The sequence below is a fragment of the Nothobranchius furzeri genome, chromosome 18 (genome assembly GCF_043380555.1).
Source record: "Nothobranchius furzeri strain GRZ-AD chromosome 18, NfurGRZ-RIMD1, whole genome shotgun sequence".
Lineage (NCBI taxonomy): Eukaryota > Metazoa > Chordata > Actinopteri > Cyprinodontiformes > Nothobranchiidae > Nothobranchius > Nothobranchius furzeri.
This window is the reverse complement of record NC_091758.1, coordinates 6,114,969-6,137,151: the sequence shown is the minus strand read 5'-3', so window position 1 is coordinate 6,137,151 and position 22,183 is coordinate 6,114,969. Positions and strand designations below refer to the sequence as shown.

At 42.9% G+C, this 22,183-nt stretch overlaps 1 protein-coding gene across 1 annotated transcript in view; it reads right to left on the bottom strand.

Moving 5' to 3' along the window:
- The window catches only part of ky (kyphoscoliosis peptidase), a 31,233-nt gene that overhangs the window by 4,249 nt on the left and 4,801 nt on the right, over positions 1-22,183 (bottom strand). The window contains exons 5-6 of the mRNA XM_015974906.3: positions 528-719; positions 103-293 (exon numbers count right to left, since the gene is read on the bottom strand). Of these exons, the coding sequence (XP_015830392.3) occupies positions 103-293; positions 528-719 (383 nt within the window). The remainder of the gene's footprint in view (positions 1-102; positions 294-527; positions 720-22,183) is intronic.

Below are 22,183 nucleotides of genomic sequence, written 5' to 3'. Positions count from 1 at the left end.
TTTTATCAGAAAAATGACTTTATTAAAAGAAACAATATGAATATATATACACAATAATAAGCTATTCTTTAAAATGAAAGAATAAAATAAAATAATGCGGACCTGTTAGAATGTGGAAATGATGAGGTTTTATTAGCCTTAGCCCCATGGTGAAGAAGGACGAGGTCTTGAAAACTCTCCCCTCAAACTCCTCCAGAGGAATGGGCATGTCCAGGAGTTGCCATCGTTCCTCATCTGGGAAGTGAGAATCAATGAACTCCTCTGGGTCGGTTAGGAAATAGAAGTCATCAAACCTTAAATGAAATAGATGGAGTTATGGGACTGGTCTGAAACTGAGTTCTACTGCTAATCAGAGTGTAGAAATTAAAGTGTGAACTGTTCAGTTCAAGCTGATATACCAGGTTGCCCTTTCAAGCTTGGAGCAGATAAAAAGTCTGTCTTGAAATGATAATTTGAATTGTTTTAAAATAATTGTTTTTGGTAAAAGTCTCCAAATGTATAAATTTAGATCCTTTTTATTTTCTCACCTTTTGACAAAGCTTTTGTTATCCAGATCTACCTGTCCAGCCCCCCAGCAGGCGTCCAGTAGGAACCACTGCCCTTCCAGGAGCACAGCGTTCCACAGGTGGTCTGACTTCACCTCCCTCAGACTCTGGCCTTGACGGTAGCCAACGCCTTTACTGTAGCCTGGAACTTCTTGGCACTCTATGTCCATTTCCCTTCAAACATAAAGTCTTTGTATTACATCTTAGATCCTCAAATTTTTATTCACATTAAATGTTTGATTTAGCTGCTGAAAACATCCCAATGAAATGAAATCGTTAACACTTTACAATAACGGTTCCTTCATAAACGTTGCTATTATTGTTTAAGTGTCCTTAAGGTTAGGACAGAGGGATGGGGTGGGGATTGGGGGAGGTGCTTAGTGATGCATTACTACACATGATTCCTTTATTTAATAGCTTACCAATGCTATTAATGCTCTAATTAATGTAAATAAAGGGACCCAACATTATGTCTTGAACTTTGAACATTATCTGTGCAAAATATAACAACTACTTTAATTTGAGTTAGGTGATGTAAAAGGACCATTTTTATTTTGTTTAAAAAAGCAGCAGAAATACATTCTCCCTGAGACAATCCTGACAAACACCCACTTCACAGGGCAAATTCTTACTTTTACAAGTTAAATGATGGATGACTTGCACTTGTATAGCGCCTTTCAGAGTCAGAGGACTTCTAAGCGCTTTACACTACAGTGTATCATTCATCCATTCACACACACATTCACACACTGATGGTGATGAGCTACAATGTACCACTGTTGCCCTGTGGTACACTGACAGAGGTGAGGCTTTCCAAGCACAGGCGTCACCGGTCCCTACGACCACCACCAGAAGGCAGGGAGGGTTAAATAACTTGCCCAAGGACACAACGGCAGAATTCTCTGTCCAGAGCCAGGATCGAACCTGCAACCTTCCAATTACTGGACAACCTGCTCAATCTCATGATATACTGCTGCCCTCAAGTTGTGTCAAACAAACAAATATCTCAAAAGCTACACCTCGGATCTGTCATATTTTGTGTTAGAGGCTGTGTTTGATGTATAACTGGTGCATGGTTTTAAGGTTGCATACAGTGTCGTGGCCAGGCCTTTTAAAATGGGGGAGGAGGAGCACTTGTTTATGCATGGGTGGCACTTATTGTGATCCCTCCCAAAGTCCTTCATCTTTTCATTCTAGAAAATTTGTGAGCTCCACATTGTGTCATGACCTATTTTCTCACTTTTTTTTCTTCTTCTCAGTGTTTTGTGGTGGTTAGCAAGCCACGTCTTGGTCCAAAACCACCACCAAATGGAGTGGGGTGGGACTAGGACCAGGATTCTAAATACTATGTATGGCAATATGAAAATATAATGAAGAATATATATATTTTTTTAATGTTATGTTAGTTGGGGCTATAAACTGCTGTGGCATTAATTGCACTAATAGAGCATCCAAGGAGTCTCCACTTCATTTGTTTCGGTAAGTAAAATTATATTTATGTATTTTAGGTCACTGCCGAGCTGAGCTTAGATTTTAACATGCACTGTTTAACCATGAAATTTAAATGTAATAGGGTAAAACCCAGTGCATTTAACATAATGCTGCACTTTAGAAAATGGGTTGAAATGTAACATGTTGGTGGAGCTGGGTTCCGACTATTGGCTTGTGGAGATCTCGGGAGAACGATGTTTTCCACCCGTTTCTCCCCTCCCTGCAGCCCGGCGCATCTCTGTCTGATCGCAGCTTCTGTCTGCTGCGCGGGCTGCCGGCCGGCTTGTAGTTCTCCCCTCCCCGCAGCTCGGTGCATCTCTGTCTGATCGCGGCTTCTGTCTGCTGCACGGGCTGCCGGCTTTCAGCAGCTTTCGGCAGACCTCGGTGTTCCACCCGGTTTTACCCAGCGGTCAGCCCGGCGTATCTCTGACTCAGAAGCTCCGGTGTTGTGCACAGTTACCTCCGGTTGTAGCTAGGTTGCTACCTCCGTTAGCTTAGCTCCCACCTCCGCATTAGCTATGGGTTAGCTTCAGGTTAGCTTGTAGCTAGTTTGACCGGGTGTCGTCAGTTGATCCCAGCCTTACAGCCATACCCTCAGCTCCATCTCTCTTCCCTTTTGTGGAATTGTCTGGGCTTGACGGAACCTGTGACACGGTCAAAATGGCAGTGGTGGCCCCCTCCCATTTAGCCTAAAAAATGTGTTATTGAAGCCTATAGAAATGAATTGTCCAGTATATATGTTGATGGTTTAGATAGAACTCATTGGGGTGGGACCTGGGGTGCCCAATCAGGTTTCAAAGGTGGCATGTGCCACCCCAGGCTATTCCCTGGACACGTCCCTGGTTGAGCAACCTAAAAAAACAATGTTCCAAGTGATTTTGTCAGTCTAAAGACTGATGATGGACGATACATTTTTGTAGATTTGTACATTTGTAGGCCTGGAACACACTGAAAAAATTGATGCAGTCATAATTACGGTTGTCACGATGTGAAAATGTAACCTTGCGGTTATTGTGACGAAAATTTCACGGTTTTAGATATTAAGTTTTTTTCTTACGTGTTACATTTTCAGACAACTAAATAAATCCTCTATATCAGGAAAATATTGTCCTCATTTTGTGTTTAAAGTTTGACTAAAATTTGTTATTTTTTAATGATGTTGTTTAATTGTTTACATTTTTCTCCTTTAGTCTTTAAAATACCAAAATTTGCCCATTACTCCTTATTTTTTTGTCTGTTTGATGTCATCATTTTAAAAATATGAGATCAGATGATACTCAGTACTCAAATATCCTTCTAATGCTCTTTTACCCGTAGTTGAGTAATTTCTTGGACAGCTACTTTTACTTGAGTAAAAGGTTTTGAAGTAGTGCTGCTCTTACTCGAGTACAGTTGTTGGCTACTCTACCCAGCCCCAGCTATGGATCAGGGGAGCCCAAAGTGTTTACCTCAGTGGGACAAAATAAAAATCTATATCTCCTACTCCTATTTATTATTTCATGATAACTATTTGTTGTTGGTCATGTCAAGGGTATTGCATGTACTAATTATAGCACCAGAGACGCGTTATATTTTCAAACAACCAAATAAACCCTCTATATCAGGATTGTTGTCCTCAGTGTGTCCTTCCAGTGAACTTTGCAGATTTGGGAAAATGTCATCAGGCAGCAATCATTGTTAAATTCATCCTCCTTGTCTCCTGTTTCCTTCCTCATCTTGTTACCTGTCTCCTTCCTCATCTTGTCTCCTGTTTCCTTCCACCTCTTGTCTCCTGTCTCCTTCCTCCTCTTGTCTCGTTTCCTTCCTCCTATTGTCTTCTGTCTCCTTCCTCCTCTTGTCTCCTCTTTCCTTCCTCATCTTGTTAGCTGTCTCCTTCCTCATCTTGTCTCCTGTTTCCTTCCTCATCTTGTCTCCTGTTTCCTTCCTCATCTGGTCTCTCATTTCCTTCCTCATCTTGTCTCCTTCCTCCTCTTGTGTCCCATTTCCTTCCTCCTCTTGTCTCCTGTCTCCTTCCTCATCTTGTCTCATGTCTCCTTTCTCCTCTTGTCTCCTGTTTCCTTCCTCATCTTGTTAGCTGTCTCCTTCCTCCTCTTGTCTCTCATTTCCTTCCTCATCTTGTCTCCTTCCTCCTCTTGTCTCCTGTTTCCTTCCTCCTCTTATCTCCTGTCTCCTTCCTCCTCTTGTCTCCTTCCTCATCTTGCCTCCTTTTTCCTTCCTCCTCTTGTCTCCTGTTCCTTCCTCCTTTTGTCTTCTGTCTACTTCCTCCTCTTGTCTGCTGTCTCCTTCCTCCTCTTGCCTCCTGTCTCCTTCCTCCTCTTGTCTCCTGTTTCCTTCCTCATCTTGTCTCCTGTTTCCTTCCTCGTCTTGTCTCCTGTCTCCTTCCTCCTCTTGACTCCTGGCTCTTTCCTCTTCTTTTTGTTTCCTCTTGTTGTTCTCCTCTCTTGCCTTCAGAAAAACTGCTTTCTGGCCTTTCTATTAGTAAATTCATTTACAATGTCATTAAAGTCCAGATTCCTGACAAGCTGAGATTCAACAGCCAGTAGTGACAGTGCACTGCGGCGCTTTTTAGTTTGTGTTGTTCTCAGTTCATTTTTTATTCTTGCCATTTGTGAAAATCGTTCCCCTTCACAATTTGTTAATGGTAGCAGGCGCATTACAAGCTTTTCAAAAGTGTGGGGGATGTTGTCTGTGCCTAAAATAATTATGTTATTCCTCTTGTTAGTTTAATTTCCATAATAATTGAGCAGGTGCGAACTTTAGACGTGTCACGCATGTCTCCGTTTTAAACGTTAAAACTGTTCAGAATACAAATCCAGGCTCTGTCTCTTTAGAATGGTGCAACTAATTACCAAATTCCTTTGGCAGGATAAACCTCCACGAATTAGCTTAAAAACTCTTCAGAAGACTAAAGACAGAGGAGGGCTGGATCTACCCAACTTTTATTATTATTTCTTAGCCAACAGGCTGCAATATATACCAAGATGGTTGCAAGATAACCCACTTGATGAGTCTTGGTTGGACATAGAGCAGATACTTTGCAATACGATAGAGCTTTCAGACTTACCATTCATTAGCTCAATCATAAGAAAACATGAAGGCTTCAAAAGTATTAGTATCAGCACCTCTCTGACAGCATTGTGGGAGTATCTTAAAATGACAGAGTCTTCACTAATAACATGCAGACACACACCTATCTGGAATAATCCTGATATTTTGCAAAATAACAAAATGATGAACCTGCTGGACAGGCAAAATAAAGGAATCCTATACATCGAACACATATATGAAGGATTGGACTTCATCCCATTTAATAGAAAAGTCTCCCAATTTGGTATAGATAAGAATAGCTTTTTAGAATATCACCAAATTAAATCTGTAGTCAAACAAAAATTTAAGCTCAATAAAATAGAATTACAAACACCACCAAGGGTATTAGACTTCTATAATCTCAAACCCCCCAAACTACTGTCTAAAGTATGTAAAACACTGTCCAAAATAGATGATAGAATAGCAATCCCTATTGGAAAATGGGAGGTGGATCTATCAGTCAGCTTTGACCAGATCTTCTGGTCCCAAACTTGTTTAAAAACTTTAAAAATGATCAGACACTCAAATTTACAATTAATTCAGTACAAGATTCTACACAGAGTACACTATACAGGTCATCCAATGTTCAAGGGTCCCGGGCTCGGCCGGCTAGGGGGTGGGGGGCTGGCCAGGTGGGCCTGTGGGCTTGCTGCAGATATCTTCCGGGAATCTGCCGGCTGCTGGTTGTGGCCCCCCGGGGTGATCCTCTGCGCCTCTCGAGAGGAGCAGGGGCTTTTCTGATCGCAGTCTCCCTGGAGTTCCTGTGCTCTGGGGCAGCTCCTGGACCTCTGGGACTTGGAGCTCCCTCAGTCTCCTGCACACATTTAGGGGGCAGATCTGTGGCCCCTCAGACTCTCTATTGGATGCTCCTACAGAGAAACCTTACATAAACAAGCGCTTGTACACACACAGGTCCTCAAATGGTGCTCTCATAAGTATGGACAAGGGCACTTTCGACACATTTCTTAAGGCTATGGTGGGCACTAAATGCACTGTGATTTATTATCGTGTGATTGTTCAGTTAAACAATGTTGATTATATATTTCTTCATCAAGTTGCCGCAGTGATAGGTTGATCTTGTTGTATTGTTGTTGTGTCCCTTTTTTTTGTTTGTTTTTTTCCCATTCCTCCTCTTGTTCATTATTGTTTGTTTTTGTGGACCCCCCCTTCCCCACCTTTTGTCTCTTCCTTTCGCTTTCACCTCTGTCTCCGTGTCTGGTTGGAATTAAAAAGCATTCAAAAACAATAACAATAAAGTTTTAAGTATCAGGCATGACATTAAAAGCAGACGCTTTGATGCTCAACCTGGGAGTAAATCTGTAAGGCTTGTCACCAGCATTCAGACATCAACTGGCTGCACCTGGCGGTAAGGTGTTTCCTGTTTTCAGTGTTGCACTACGTGTAGCTGTTTGGTGTTTGGGGCTCGCTAAAGCTGATTTAATTTCTCTGTACTAGGATATCTCTGAGTTATTGTAGCACAAACGCACGCTAAAGCACACATTTTCTGTTGTTCCACCTAGCTTTTAGGGAACCATTTGAGTTTGACGCAGTTTATTTGGTGTTGAACAGTTTGCTCGTCCAGTTAGCTTAGCCTCAGCACGGCTATAGCTACTTCTGTCTCTGCATCTCCGTCTCCTATCTCTTGCTCTCTGTGTCAGATGCTTAGTTACTCCTCTGCCTCCTTTAGCGATAATGGTACGTGTAATAAATGTAGCATTTTTGTAGCTTTGGAGGCGAGGGTGTTGGAATTGGAGTCCAAGCTCCGCGCTGTTGAAAAACCCGTAAACAGCCGTAGCTACTTAGCTAGCGCGGGGCTAACTAGCTCAGAACCACCCCGTAGCGGTCCTCCAGCAGAACCCGAGCAGCCGGGACCTCAGGCCGGCTGGGTGACGGTACGCAGGAAGCATAGAACCCAGCCCGTGGGCCACCACCAACCAGTCCACGTTTCTAATAGATTTTCCCCGCTCAGTGCACCCACTGACAAGCAGACTCTGATCATTGGCAGCTCCATAGTTAGAAACGTGACATTAGAGGCTCCAGCAACCATAGTTAAATGTTTACCTGGGGCCAGAGCGGGCAACATTAAATCTTATCTGAAACTGCTGGCTAAGGATAAGTGTAAATACAGTAAGATTGTTATTCACGCTGGCGGTAACGACACCCGGTTACGTCAATCGGAGGTCACTAAAATTAATGTTGCTTCGGTGTGTAAGTTTGCCAAAACAATGTCGGACTCCTTAATTTTCTCTGGCCCCCTGCCTGATCGGACCAGTGACGACATGTTTAGCCGCATGCTGTCCTTCAACCGCTGGCTGTCTAGGTGGTGTCCTGAAAACAATGTGGGCTACATTGATAATTGGAAAACTTTTTGGGGAATTCCTGGTCTGATGCGGAGAGACGGCATCCGTCCCTCTTTGGATGGAGCAGCTCTTCTTTCTAGGAACATAGCCAGTTTTATTAGTCCTCCATGACAACCCAGGGTCTAGACCAGGAAGCAGAGTCATAGTTTAACCCACCCCTCTGCAGCTTCTGTACTGTTACCCACCCACTAAACCATAGAGACAGTGTCCTGCCCAAGGCCAAAATCACACAGATTAAATATCAAGCTTAATAAAGCAAATCTTGGAAATCTCTTAAATATTAGAACAAATTCAACTGAGCAGAAAACTAGAAAAATTAAATGTGGGTTGTTGAACATTAGATCCATTTTTTCTAAGACTTTGTTAGTTAATGACTTGATTTGTGATAATCAGATCTCTTTGCTCTCTCACAGAATCCTGGCTGCAGCAAGAGGACTATGTTAGCTTAAATGAGTCGACTTCTTAAAATTATTTAAATCATCATATTGCTTGAAGTACAGGGCGAGGAGGAGGAGTAGCAACCATTTTTCATTCGGACTTATTAATCAGTCCCTTACAGATTAATAGTTACAGTTCGTTTGAACATCTTATTCTTAGTTTTCCTAATCCAGATTGCAAAACTGTAAAACCACTCTTGTTTGTAGTTTTATATCGTCCACCAGGCCCTTACTCTGAGTTTTTGGATCAGATCTCTGATTTTTTTTATCTGATTTGGTGCTAAATACTGATGAGGTCATTGTAGTGGTGGATTTTAACATTCATGTGGACATTGAAAATGATTACCTCAATGTAGCCTTTAGTAATATCTTAGACTCAATTGGTTTTACTCAAATAATACATAGCTCCACCCACTCCTGCCATCATACATTGGACCTTGTGCTGACTTATGGCATAGAGTGTGAGGAAATAACAATCTTTCCACACAATCCAGTCCTCTCTGACCACTTTCTGATAACCTTTGAGTTTTTTATAACTGAGTTCTCGAGACATGAAAGTAAATTTCACTATAGTCAGTCTCTATCTTACAACGCAGTTGCATCTTTTAAATCAACTGTTCCATCTTTACTGTCCTCAGCATCTCAGAGGCATGTAACAGAGGGCAATATTTTCAGTTCTAGCCCCTCACAAATTGATGCCTTGGTTCATCATGTTAATTCCTCTTTACGTGTGGCATTAGATAATGTTGCCCCTTTAAAAAAGAAGGTAATTAGGGACAGGAGGTAGGCTCCCTGGTTTAATTCTCATTTACGAGCCTTAAGACAAAACTCTAGGAAATTGGAGAGAACATGGCGCTCTACGCACCATGAGGAGGCCTACCTATCCTGGAAAAATAGTCTTGTGCTTTATAAAAATAAGCTTCAACAAGCTAGAACTGCTTATTTTTCAGCACTAATTGAGGAGAATAAGCATAATCCTAAATTTCTTTTCAGTACAGTTGCTAAACTTACACAGAATCATAGCTCTGAGCCATCTATTCCCTTAGCCCTCAGCAGCAATGACTTCATGGGATTTTTTACAAGTAAAATTAATTCTATTAGAAACAAAATCTTTAGCATCCTCCCTAATGCGATTTCTTCTTCCTCAGTAAGTGAGGCAGCATCAGAGGTGAATGTAGAACCTCATCTGTGCTTGAACCGTTTTGATCCAGTTGAGCTTTCAGAGTTATCAAAAATATTAGCTTCATCTAAAACTTCAACTTGCATTTTGGATCCAATCCCAACCAAATTATTTAAAGAAGCATTTCCTTTGGTTACTGCCCCCATTCTAAATATAATCAATCTATCCTTAAGATTTTAAGGTTGCTGTAATCAAACCTTCACTTAAGAAGCCTTCTCTGGATCCAGATGACCCAATGAATTATAGACCGATATCTATTCTTCCATTTTTATCCAAAGTCCTGGAGAAAATAGTGGCCATCCAAGTATGTGAGCATTTAAACACTAATGCTCTGTTTGAGGAATTTCAGTCTGGTTTTAGAGAGTATCACAGCACTGAAACTGCATTAGTGAGAGTTACAAATGATATTCTCATGGCCTCAGATAAGAATCTTGTGTCTGTTCTAGTCTTGTTAGATCTCAGTGCTGCCTTTGACACAGTTGATCACAATGTTCTTTTAGAAAGACTTGAACATGTTGTAGGGATCAAAGGAACAGTGTTAGGTTGGTTTAAATCCTACCTGTCTGACAGATTTCATTTTGTAAACGTACATGACAAATCGTCTTCATACTCCAGGGTTACTTGCGGAGTACCACAGGGTTCAGTGCTTGGACCAATTCTTCTTACTATATATATGCTCCCAATTGGTAAAATCATTAGACAGCATGGGATAAACCTCCAATGTTATGCTGACGATACTCAGTTATATTTATCCATTAACCCTGATGAACCTAATCGGTTGGGTAGATTACAGTCTTGTCTTGAGGACATAAAAAATTGGATGACTCTAAACTTTTTGCTTTTGAATCAAGACAAGACGGAAGTTCTCATCTTTGGACCAGAAATGCAGAAAAGGAAATTGCTTAGCCAATCGCCTGACCTGAATGGCATTACATTAATCTCAGAGAACAAAGTAAGGAACCTTGGTGTTATCTTTGACCAGGACATGTCATTCAAATCCCAGGTTTCACAAGTTTGTAGGATTTCTTTTTTCCACCTTTGGAATATTGCTAAGATTAGAAGCATCCTTTCCAGGAGTGATGCTGAAAAACTAGTTCATGCATTTATTACATCAAGACTGGACTACTGTAATTCAATACTCTCAGGAAGTCCACAGAATGTAGTTAAAAGTCTTCAGCGTGTCCAAAATGCTGCAGCTAGAGTTCTGATGAGAATTAAAAAGAGAGATCATATCTCTCCTGTCTTAGCTTCCCTACATTGGCTACCTGTTAAATTCAGAATAGATATTAAGATCCTCCTTCTCACATATAAACCTCTTAATAATCAAGGTCCATCATACATCAGTGATCTGATTGTTCCATATGTTCCTAACCGAGCACTTCGCTCTCAGGCTGCAGGTCTACTGGTGGTTCCAAGAATATCTAAAATTAGGATGGGAGGCAGATATTTTAGTTATCAGGCTCCTCTCCTGTGGAACCAGCTCCCAGCTTTAGTCCGTGAGGCAGACACTTTGTCTACTTTTAAGAATAGGTTTAAAACATTTTTATTTGATAGGGCCTATGGTTAAAATCTGATGTTAGCCTAAATCAGGACAAGTGGGGGAGTAGAGGGAGGTGGAGTGTACAGTCGGTAAAGACGGCTCTCCCTTGCCCTGCCTCCAACATGCCTCCATCTAAATAGGATAGATTATCCAGAGTTATCTCTGTAGTTATGCTGCTATAGGCTTAGACTGCTGGAGGATACATTGACCACTTTTCACACTCTACTGCTTTCTTCTACTATCTGCTCTTTAACTGTATTACTTTCTGATATTTCAGCTGTTAACTTTATTTTCTCTCTAAGGGTTTTTCTCCCCAGAAGAAGCTACAACGACGTTCTGCTGAGCTGTGGTGGCCTCATGGAGGGGGCCATCGACTAGCAACCTGCTGCTAACCACTAAAACATTATCCCTCTCCTGAAAATAACTTTATGCTTTCCTTGACGTTGGATGTGCTAATACTAGTTTATCCGTTTAATTATAGCTCCACTAGGACAAATACAATAAAGTTTATCTTTCACCAAATAGAATATTTACTAAGACATCACAATATATCTATAGACACATTACTTGTCTTTGTGTGTGCGCGTGTGTGCGTGCGTGTGTGTGTGCTCTGTCTTCTCGATCACCAGTGAGTCGTGGAGGATGGCTGCTTATACTGAGCCAGGATTCTCTGGAGGTTTCTTCCTGTTAAAAGGGAGTTTTCCTCTCCACTGTCACTTTATGCTTGCTTAATATGAGGATTGCTGTTAAGTCACTGACACTAGTCAGTGACTTGATGCAATTTGCTAGGTTCCTCATATAGGAAACATTATTTCAGATTGGCTTAATGAACTGACCTGAATTGGAATGTTTATTATCTGAAGTGCCTTGAGACGACTCTTGTCGTGATTTGGCGCTATATAAATAAACTTGAATTGAATTGAATCAATTCTGTTTGCTTCACAGCCAGACAGGACAAGGGAGAAAAAAAAAGATTGGTGCAACTAAAGTTTGTACTGAATGAAATTTTACATTAAACAATGTTGAAAAGGTAAGAAAAGGATCAGATTAAGTCGTTTTTTCCCTCCTTTACAGTCACGGAGTACAGCGCAGTGTGCATGGCTCTGGGGTTAATCAAGTTTAATTGTTTCTCTTTGCAGCAAACTTCACAAGAAGGCTAAACAGGTAAATGGCAGGTTACAGATATTTCCATTTGACTGTTTATTTTGATGGATAAACTCAAGGATGTTGGTTGTTATGAAAGAATTACCCCGACGCACACTGATGCACACACAGATGAGCTGACATTTAAATCGTTACGCACATCGCGGAGGTAACTAAATGAATCAAGAAAAGATTCCCATCAGAGCTTCAAAGCTTTATACTGGACACTGTGCTCAGTGCAGCTCGCAGCGCACACGGTGGACAGTGAGCTGAAGATCTGTAGAGGGGTTCGCAGTGCAGCACAGAACCACAGAGCATGTGGTAAGATTTCCTCCCACTGAAGCGATTTGGAAACCCTGTCTCTTTGAGGGATCTTTGGGCAGCAGTAGCTCAACAGGTTGTGTGGGTTGTCCAGTAATCGGAAGGTTGCAGGTTCGATCCCGGCTTCGGACAGAGAATTCTGCTGTTGTGTCCTTGGGCAAGACACTTAACCCACCTTGCCTGCTGGTGGTGGTCGGAGGGTCCGGTGGCGCCTGTGCTCGGCAGCCCCGCCTCTCATCCCCACCAGTGTATGAATGTGTGTGTGAATGGATAAATGAGACACTGTAGTGTAAAGCGCTTTGGAGTCCTTACTCTGAGAGGCGCTATACAAGTGCAGATCATTCATCATTTATCTGTCACTTGGAAAAAGGTTCTCTAATTATGAAACTTTGGCTGAACAGCGCTTGTTCTCGTCTCTAATATGGAGACACATGACGCATCCAGTCTGAGGCAGAATAGCCTCTTCAGCTCAGAAAGCACCTGTAGAGACATTTGATCACGCACAAAGTTTATGTGGAGCAGAAGCGGTCGGGCCACGGCAGGTGAAACGTTCCTAGCCCACATGAAGTGAAACTGTTTAATTGTTACATTAATATGTTACTGGACACGCTGGTCTGGTTGCTTAGACCAGTGTTTGAAGTAGAAAGCACACACACACAAACACAAACGCTCACATACCATTTTATTTTTTAATTTTTTTACCGTGTCCTGTCTGGCTGTGAAGCAAGCAGAATTGATGTCTGAATGCTGGTAACAAGCCTTACAGATTTATTCTCAGGTGGAGCATCAAGCGTCTGCTTTAAATGTCATGCCTGATACTTGAAACTTTATTGTTATTGTTTTTGAATGCTTTGTAATTCCGACCAGACAGGGTAACAGAGGTGAAAAAGAAAGGAAAAGACAAATGGTGGGAGGGGGTTCCACAAAAATAAACAATAATGAACAAGAGTCTGCTTCTAGACCTGCAGAAAGAGAAGAGCAGAAAAAATGGGACACACAACAATACATCAGGAGCAAGCTATCACTGTGTCAACGTCATGATGAAATATAAAATCAACATCGTTTAACTGAACAATCACACAATAATAAATCATAGTGCATTTAGTGGCAACGACAGCCTTGAGACAAGTGTTGAACATGCCCAAGCCCCTACTTTTGAGAGCACCATGTGAGCACCTGTGTGTGTACACGCGCTTGTTTATGTAAGGTTTCTCTATAGGAGCGTCCAACAGAGAGTGTGAGGGACCACAGATCTGCCCCCAAAGACACGTAGGAGACGGGGGGAGCTCCAAGTCCCAGAGATCCAGGCGCTGCCCCAGAACACAGGAACCCCAAGGGGTCTGCAACCAGAAAGGCCCCCCGTCCCCCTCGAGAGGCGCAAAGGATCGCCCCGGGGGGCCACAACCAGCAGCCGGCAGAGTCCCGGGAGATATCAGCGGCAAGCCCATAGGCCCGCCCGCCGCCTCCCACCCCCTAGCCGGCCGAGCCCAGGACCCAGCGACCCGGGACCCAGGGGCGACCACCCCCGCCGGGGACCCAGCAGAGCCCAGGGACCCAGACCCCACCAGGCAGCTACCGGGATTGACCAGGCAGGCGCCAAAGATCTTAAACCCCCTGACCCGGGAGCCACGAACACCCAGGCAGACCAAGGCACCACACCCCACACCAGGTGTTGCAGGGGAAGGGGAGACGAAGATCTATATCATCAAAGGAGGTCCCAGGAGAGGGTAGGAGTCAAAGGCCCCACCTGACATATACAGTCATACACAAACACAGTCACACACTCCCTCCCTCATGCACACACATACACATACAACCAAAGACTTACAAAAATGCACGCAGGACACCCACTCATGCTCCCCATACATGCCCTATTTACTCTGGTCCCGGTACTGCTGCACACTGGGTACAACCATCACCGGTTACCAGAGTTTGACCCTTTCTGCTGGTGTGCTGATGAGCAGGCTCCCCCGCCCAACGCCGAGCACAGCAACCCGCCACCCCAGACACCAACCAGACGGCCAGATCTCCCTCCTAGTCTCCAGCCCCAGGAAGCCAAGCAACAACAGAGGTGTTCTAAGACCCCTAGTCTCCCTCCGCCTGCTCCATTAAGTGTTGTGTGTTGATGAGGTGTATTCCCTGGCTGTGGTGAGCGGGCAGTGCAGGCATTGTCTGGCCTATGCCAGCGGATGCCACCGCACCACTCCACTTGCACCCACAGCCCTCGGTGTCTAAGTGCAGTTTAAAATTGGAAGTGGGCACCGGCACTCGGGAGGAGGCTGAGAAATCCCCCTGCCAAATGCCGTTGAATGTGCTCACTCCCAAGGCCCTAAGTGTGTGTTTGCGTGGAATGTCATTGGTGGAAGTGTATAAGGTGCAAATAAAATTGGGGGGCAGGTTGCTACAGGAATGCGGAAATGGGGTTCATACCTGCACTCCCTGACTTGTCCACCCCCCAAGGTCCTATGTGTATGTTTGTGTGATGATGTGAGGGAGCAGGAGGAGAGAAATGTGCGGGGATGGGGAGGAACGGCTGGATGGGCTTAGCCCTCCAGGGAGCCAGCTCCCCCACTGGCCCCAATAGGCACCTCCGTTGTAAAATTGCCACCAAGGGCATGGAGACCCCAGCCCATCCTGCCAGGGCCCAAAGCAGCAACATTACAGAGCCCCACGGAGTCCGAGGGCACTAACCCAGCTCCACCCCAGCAGAAAATCTATGCCCATCCCTGCATTTGCACAACTTCCAGAATATACAAGACATAGGACATCCAGGTAAGGTTGGGTCTTCCCCCTCCCCTGAGATGGAACAGCAGAGGAGCCAAGGTCTACATGAGGCCCCTGAACCCGGACCAGGCACTGCTGCATGTTCCTGCCTTCTTCCCGGCAGCATACATGTCAGGACCCGACCCCCAAGGACCCGCCCAGATCCCCACACGGGGCCGGCAACCCCCACACCCTGGGCCCCCACCCAGACCTGCCCAGGGGCAATGCAGCCGCCAGGCAGTGACCCATGGCCGCCACCAAGACCTCCAAGGGGCCCCACTCACGACCGCCAGCAGTCCACCCCCCGAGGCAACCCAAGCACCTCCAGAGGGGGGCAACGGCCCCCCAGTCCCAGACACACCCAGTGAACCCACCTCCAGGGAACATCCGGATACTCCAAACTCAGACCCCCCCCCCCCCCCCCCCCCCCCCACACACACACACACACACACACCCACCCACATCGTCCCGCAGGACAACATCAACGGTCCCCCATCATCGCTATATGATGGAACCGATCAAAGGAGCCCAGAGAGATTTACTTGAAGTGGAAGCAGAGGCTATATCAAGTGCAATATGATCTAACAAAAGATTTCTATACTGGTTGATGCAGAGAGTTTCTCTATTTTTCCAATTCAAGAGGATAGTTTTCTTAGCGATGCATATGGCAGTCAGAACCACGTGAACCAAAGATGTTTCAATCGGGACATTGTCCAGTTTTCGCAGTAAACAAAGAGAGGGGGAAGTTGGGATATGACATTTCAGACATTTTGACAGATCCTCACATACTCTACCCCAAAATTCCTGGACAGGTGGGCAGGACCACAGTGCATGAATGTAATTGTCAGGAATGTTGTTTGTGCAGTGTGTACAGGTGTCAGACGACACAAACCCCATCTTGAACATCCGATGACCTGTATAGTGTACTCTGTGTAGAATTTTGTACTGAATTAATTGTAAATTGGGGTGTCTGATCATTTAAAAAGATTTAAACAAGTTTGGGACCAGAAGTCCTGGTCAAAGCTAACTGATAGATCCACCTCCCATTTTTCAATAGGTATTGCAATTTTATCATCTATTTCTGACAGTGTCTTATATACTTTAAACAGTAGTTTGGGGGGTTTGAGATTATAAAAGTCATATGCCCTTGGTGGTGTTTGTGATTCTATTTTATTGAGCTTAAATTTTTGTTTGACTACAGATTTAATTTGGTGATATTCTAAAAAGCTATTCTTATCCATTCCAAACTGGGAGACTATTTGATTAAATGGGATGAAGTCCAATCCTTCATATATGTGTTCCAGGTATAGGATTCCTTTGTTTTTCCAGTCCGGAAAGTTCATCATTTTGTTATTTTGCAAAATGTCAAGATTATTCCAGATAGGTGTGCGTCTGCATGGTATTAGTGAAGACTCTGTCATTTTTAGGTACTCCCACCATGCTGTCAGAGAGGTGCTGATACTAATACTTTTGAAGCTTTCATGTTTTCTTATGCTTGAGCTAATAAATGGTAAGTCTGAAAGCTCTGTCGTATTGCAAAGTGTCTGTTCTATATCTAACCAGGACTCATCTAGTGGGTTATCTTGCAGCCATCTTGGTATATATTGCAGCCTGTTGGCTAAGAACTAATAATAAAAGTTGGGTAAATCCAGTCCTCCTCTGTCTTTGGTCTTCTGAAGCGTTTTTAAGCTAATTCGTGGAGGTTTATCCTGCCAAAGGAATTTGGTAATTGAGGAGTCCAGAGATTTAAACCAGTCAGCTGGTGGCTTGTTTGGGATCATTGAGAATAAGTAATTTATTCTGGGTAAGACCATCATTTTAATTGTAGCAACTCTCCCCATGAGTGACATTGGTAAGGATTTCCATCTTGCAAGGTCATCTTCCACTTTCTTAAAGAGTGGGATGTAGTTTAGTTTGGTTAGATCTGCTAACTTGGGAGACATATTAATTCCCAGGTATGTGATATTCCCTGACTCCAATTGTGTATTAAGCAAATTGACAAATGAGAAATTAATTGGTAGAACTGTGGATTTTAACCAGTTTATAGAGTAATCTGAACCTCTTGAAAAAGAGTTTATCAGTTCTATTGCTTGGGAGAGAGAGGAATGAGAATTCTGGAGAAAGAGTAAAACGTCATCTGCATAAAGACTGATCTTATGTTCTATTTTCTTACACTTTATCCCTTTAATATCTGTTGTTTGCCTAGTTGCCGCTGCTAGTGGTTCGATAAAGATAGCAAATAGTGAGGGGGAGAGTGGGCATCCCTGCCTGGTCCCCCTCTGAAGACAGAAGCTAGCTGATATTTGGTCGTTCGTCCTGACACGTGCTGTTGGTGAACTGTATAATGTTTGTAGCCAGTTTATGAAGAAGTTCCCAAAACCAAATTTATGTAAAGTTGCAAATAAGAACTTCCAGTTAACTCTATCAAAAGCTTTTTCTGCATCTAGAGATAATATACTAGTTTCTATGTTTCTACTGTAAGAGAAATCTATCAAATTAAGTAATCTACGTGAGTTTGTGGATGACTGTCTACCCTTAATGAAACCAGTTTGGTCAGGGTGTAATATGAAGGGGGTTACCTTCTCTAATCTTTTTTCCAGGGCTTTACAAATTATTCTGAGATCAACATTAATGAGAAATTGGGTGATAGCTGGTTGGAAATGCTGGGTCTTTGCCTGGTTTTAACAAGAGACTAATATTGGCTGAATTCATGTTTGGCTGTAATCTGCCGCTCTCTTCGATTTCCCTCACCATTCTGAAAAATATTGGAGCCAGAATGATCCAGAATTCTTTGTAGAACTCTGCTGGAAACCCGTCTGGACCTGGAGCTTTCCTATTAGTTATGGATTTAAGGGCCTCCTGGAGCTCCGCTGATGTTAGTGGCGAGTCCAGGACTGTAACTTGGCTGTCTGATAATTTAGGAAGTGTTATCCTGTCAAGGAACTCATTGATCTCATTATCTGATGGGTTTATCTGTGGTGAGTACAAAGTTTTGTAAAAGTCTCTGAAGGTGTTGTTTATTATTTCAGGGTCATTAACTATATTCCCAGTTGAGTCTTTAACAGCAGATATGGTAGTTTTCTCTTTATTTATTTTTAATTGGCTAGCCAAAAATTTACCTGATTTATTACTATGTTCAAAGTTTTCTATTCGTAGTCTTTGTGCTAAAAATTGTGTCTTTTTGTCAATAGTTCCATGAAGTTCTAATTTAGCTTTACATAATTTGCTCATTAACTCTTCTTCTGTGGATGCCTTTAAAGACTTGATTTCTTCTAACTCCTGAATACGTTTGTTTTCCGTTTTTTTCTATGTGATGAGAAAGAGATTATTTTACCTCTCAACACTGCCTTTCCTGCCTCCCAAAGAATAGATGCTGATGTTCCAGGCAGGTCATTATGTTCTAAATATAAAGCCCACTCCTTTTTAAAAAATTCTATAAAACCTTCGTCTTTAAGCAGTGATGTATTAAACCTCCAGTTTTTGCTTGGTGGGATTGTCTTTTTATCTACCAGAGTTAAAGAAACCGAAGCATGGTCGCTGACAACTATGGGGTGTATCTCAGTGTCTGAAATGTCAGCCAACAATGAGCTGCTGACTAGAAAAAAATCCAAACGTGAATGAGAGTTATGGACGTGCGAAAAAAAAGTATATTCTCTACGGTTAGGATGAAGAGATCGCCATGCATCACAAAGCCCATAATCACTCATGTACTGTTTAACTATGTTAGTGGATTGCCAATGGCGCTGAGTCCCAGCTGTACTGAGCCTGTCTGTTAGGGAATTCATCCAAAAATTAAAATCACCTCCAAGTATAAGTGGACAGTCCAAGTGTTCGGAGAGTACAGAGAAAAATTATGAAAGAATGGAGGGTCATCAATATTTGGACAGTATATGCTGACAATACATAAGCTTTGGGTCTGTACAGATATTTTTAACATTATAAATCTACCCTCTGGATCAGAGACTGTGTCCAATACTGTGAAATTGATGTTTTTGTGTGTTAAAATAGCTACACCTCTTTGCCTAGAGTTATAGCAGGCAGAGAACATGCTGGGAAACTCAGGTGTTTTAAGTTCATCTGCGGATGTGGCAGATCTATGAGTCTCTTGTAACAATATTACGTCTGCTTGCACTCTCTTTAGCTGATCAAAAATTTTTAATCTCTTCTCTCTAGAGCCAGCCCCATGTATGTTCCATGAGACAAACCTTAGTGCACCCATAGATGTGTGTGTGAGTAGCTAAAATATGACGCCTTCATGTGTATGAGATAAGATAAGTAATTAAACGCATAATTAATCTTATAGTAAATAATAATAAGGGTATTGTTATAATCATTATTATCATTTGCAACATTAAATATAATAATAATAGTAGTAAAAAAAATAAAAAAACAACATTTATATAAAAATATTAATGCTGATAATGATAACGTAAAATATATAATAAAAACAATAATAATAATAATAATAATAATAATAATAATATTAATAATAATAACAAGACAAGCCCAACAGTGTTTTGATTGTGCAATGAAATGCCTTAGGCTACTTATCTGTGTTACTGTGCATGGAATCTATGTGTGTGTGTGTGTGTGTGTGTGTGTGTGTGTGTGTGTGTGTGTGTGTGTGTGTGTGTGTGTGTGTGTGTGACTGCGTATGGAGTCTCTGTGTGTGTGTGTGTGTGTGTGTGTGTGTGTGTGTGTGTGTGTGTGACTGCGTATGGAGTCTGTGTGTGTGTGTGTGTGTGTGTGTGTGTGTGTGTGTGTGTGTGTGTGTGTGTGTGTGTGTGTGTGTGTGTGTGTGTGTGTGTGTGTGTGACTGCGTATGGAGTCTCTGTGTGTGTGTGTGTGTGTGTGTGTGTGTGTGTGTGTGACTGCGTATGGAGTCTGTGTGTGTGTGTGTGTGTGTGTGTGTGTGTGTGTGTGTGTGTGTGTGCACGCACGCAAGTTGTGTGCTGCAGTGTGGAAAGAGAAAAAAAAATTGTGCCATGCAGATGTAAAAATCCAGAAGCAGGTGAAAAAAAAAGGAAAGAAAGGAATGATAAAGGTTTAAAAGAGAAAAAAAATAAGAAAGAAAAGAAAATGTGTTGTTGGTGTGAGGTGGTGACGGAATAGGTGAACATTTCTAAACGGATCTAGCAGCTATAAATCCTGACATGTTCAAGTGAGTGCTTTTAATAACAATAAAGTTGTACCTGATGTTTGTCTAATAAAGCCAGTCTGTTACTCCTCGTTCTTTGTAGATCTTACCATCAACAAACAGTTTATCCATGGAGATCACAGCCCGCTTCCCATCCTGGATGACCTTCTTGCGCAGCGGGAAGAGAACTCGGCGGCGATCTAGAATTTCTTTAGGAAACTGATCGTTTACGCTGTAGTCTTTACCTTTAAGCTCTCTCCCGCGGCTTTTAACAAGATCTTTCTGCTTAAAGTGCTCAAATTTAGCCACGATGGGACGAGGTCTTCTGCTGTCTGTTCTCCTGGCTCCAAGGCGATGTACCCGACGAAAGGTGATGTTTTTAACCGTTTCCTCAGGTATCTTTATGTGGGTGTGGAGAAAGTTCTTGATGGTTTTTTCGCAATCCTCCGCTTCTCCTCCGGTCTGCTCTGGAAGGCCTGCGAACACCAGGTTATCTCTCATGCTGCGTGATTGGAGATCCAGAACCGTCTCCTTTAAAACTTTGTCGTCCTGGGAGATCCGATCTAATCCTGCAGTCAAGGAGGAAACCGATTCCGGCAGAGACGCGTTCTCAGCCGCGAGCCGCTCCACCTGCTCCTGGCTAAACTCCAGAGATGTTCGGAGGTCCTGGAACTCCTTGTGAAGCACCTCAAGCAGGTGGAGTCACCCCTCAAATCCCAGAAGCCGTTTATCTATGGACTGTAGTAAATCTAAGACATCCTTATGGGGAGATGAGGCCTCAGGCGAGTCCTGGGGACGGCTCCTCTTGGTCCCAGGCGTTTCCGCCTCAGCTGCTGCTGCTTTCTTCGGTCCCATGACAAAAAACTCAAAAACCTCGTCAATATATGTTTGCAAATTTTCCAGATATTCTCCACTTACCTCCAGATTGAGTGTGTTATATTTACCAGATTTATTAATTTTTTTGCGTTGTCAGTGAGTAAATTAGGCAAAAATCTGTCTTAATTGTTTGTGGAAGTTGATTAACAAGCTGCCATCTGCTTCAAGACGCTGCCGTGTGTCCGGTGATCGGGCCATCAGCGCATGCGCATGCTCGCCTCCTCCAAGGTTCAGATTAGGATGGTTTCCGCTCACATACCAGTTAAAATAATGCTGATAGCAAGGACTAGAAGACAGGTGATAGTTTACGTATTTAAATGATGATCAGGCTGCTGTAAAATGTAATCTCCATCCACCTCCAGACAGAATTATCCTCTATTCCTTCTCTATTTGCGCTGCCCTTGTCTGGGCTGACGTAGCTGAGGGTGCGGTACCCTTATGAACAGTGAAAGGTACATATAAGAAGTGCAGGTAGAGTTAGAAAAATCTGCAGGGCCACAAACACATTAGGGAAGATGGACTGTAGACTATTTGTCAGCCCGTAAACGATCATGGTTCTATTTATATTACATTATTCATGTGGTTTCTGCTGGGATTATTTAGAAATGAGAGGCGCAGAGCTCCAGACAGATGCGTCCTGAGCACAGCCACAGTAACATTCTCAGTGTCGCCACCTCAAAAACAAATTTAACATGCAATTGTTTATGACGGCTCATATCCTTTCATGTTTTCTGTCTTTTATTTGTGCCTGATGTGTTTTACTGCTGCAGAGCGGAGCGCATAACCTGTTTCGTCCTCCAGTGACTTCACCTCACCGGTGCGGCCGGCGTGTGGTGCGCACTCCGCTATATTTGTGGTCAGTAGATCTTTTTTAACTGCAGTTCAAAGGTAACTCATAAAGTGAATATATATGAGGGCAGGTAGCAGTTTTTCTTTAGGACTGAGAGGAGATGCAGGAAGATAATAAACAGACAGGACAGAAAAATAGTCAAATAAAAACAAGTTAGTTTTTGTACCTGGTGGTTGCAACAAACAGACACCACTGAAGGTAATCAGAAGTGAGGAACAGAAAATTAAATGATTCTTTTAATGTTTAGATCAGCAGGAACTCTGAGAGGCTGCAGGCGCATCAGTGAGTTTGCGGCCGCTGCGAGGGAGAGGGGGGAGAGAGCTGAAGCAGGCAGTAAAGATGCAAAAACTACCGTTGTTAAAAGAAATGTGTTTTAACTTAGAAAATGTGGGCGCAATTTTATTTACTTGTCAACATTTTTCTCCAACGTTAAGACTGCTGCACAAAAATATA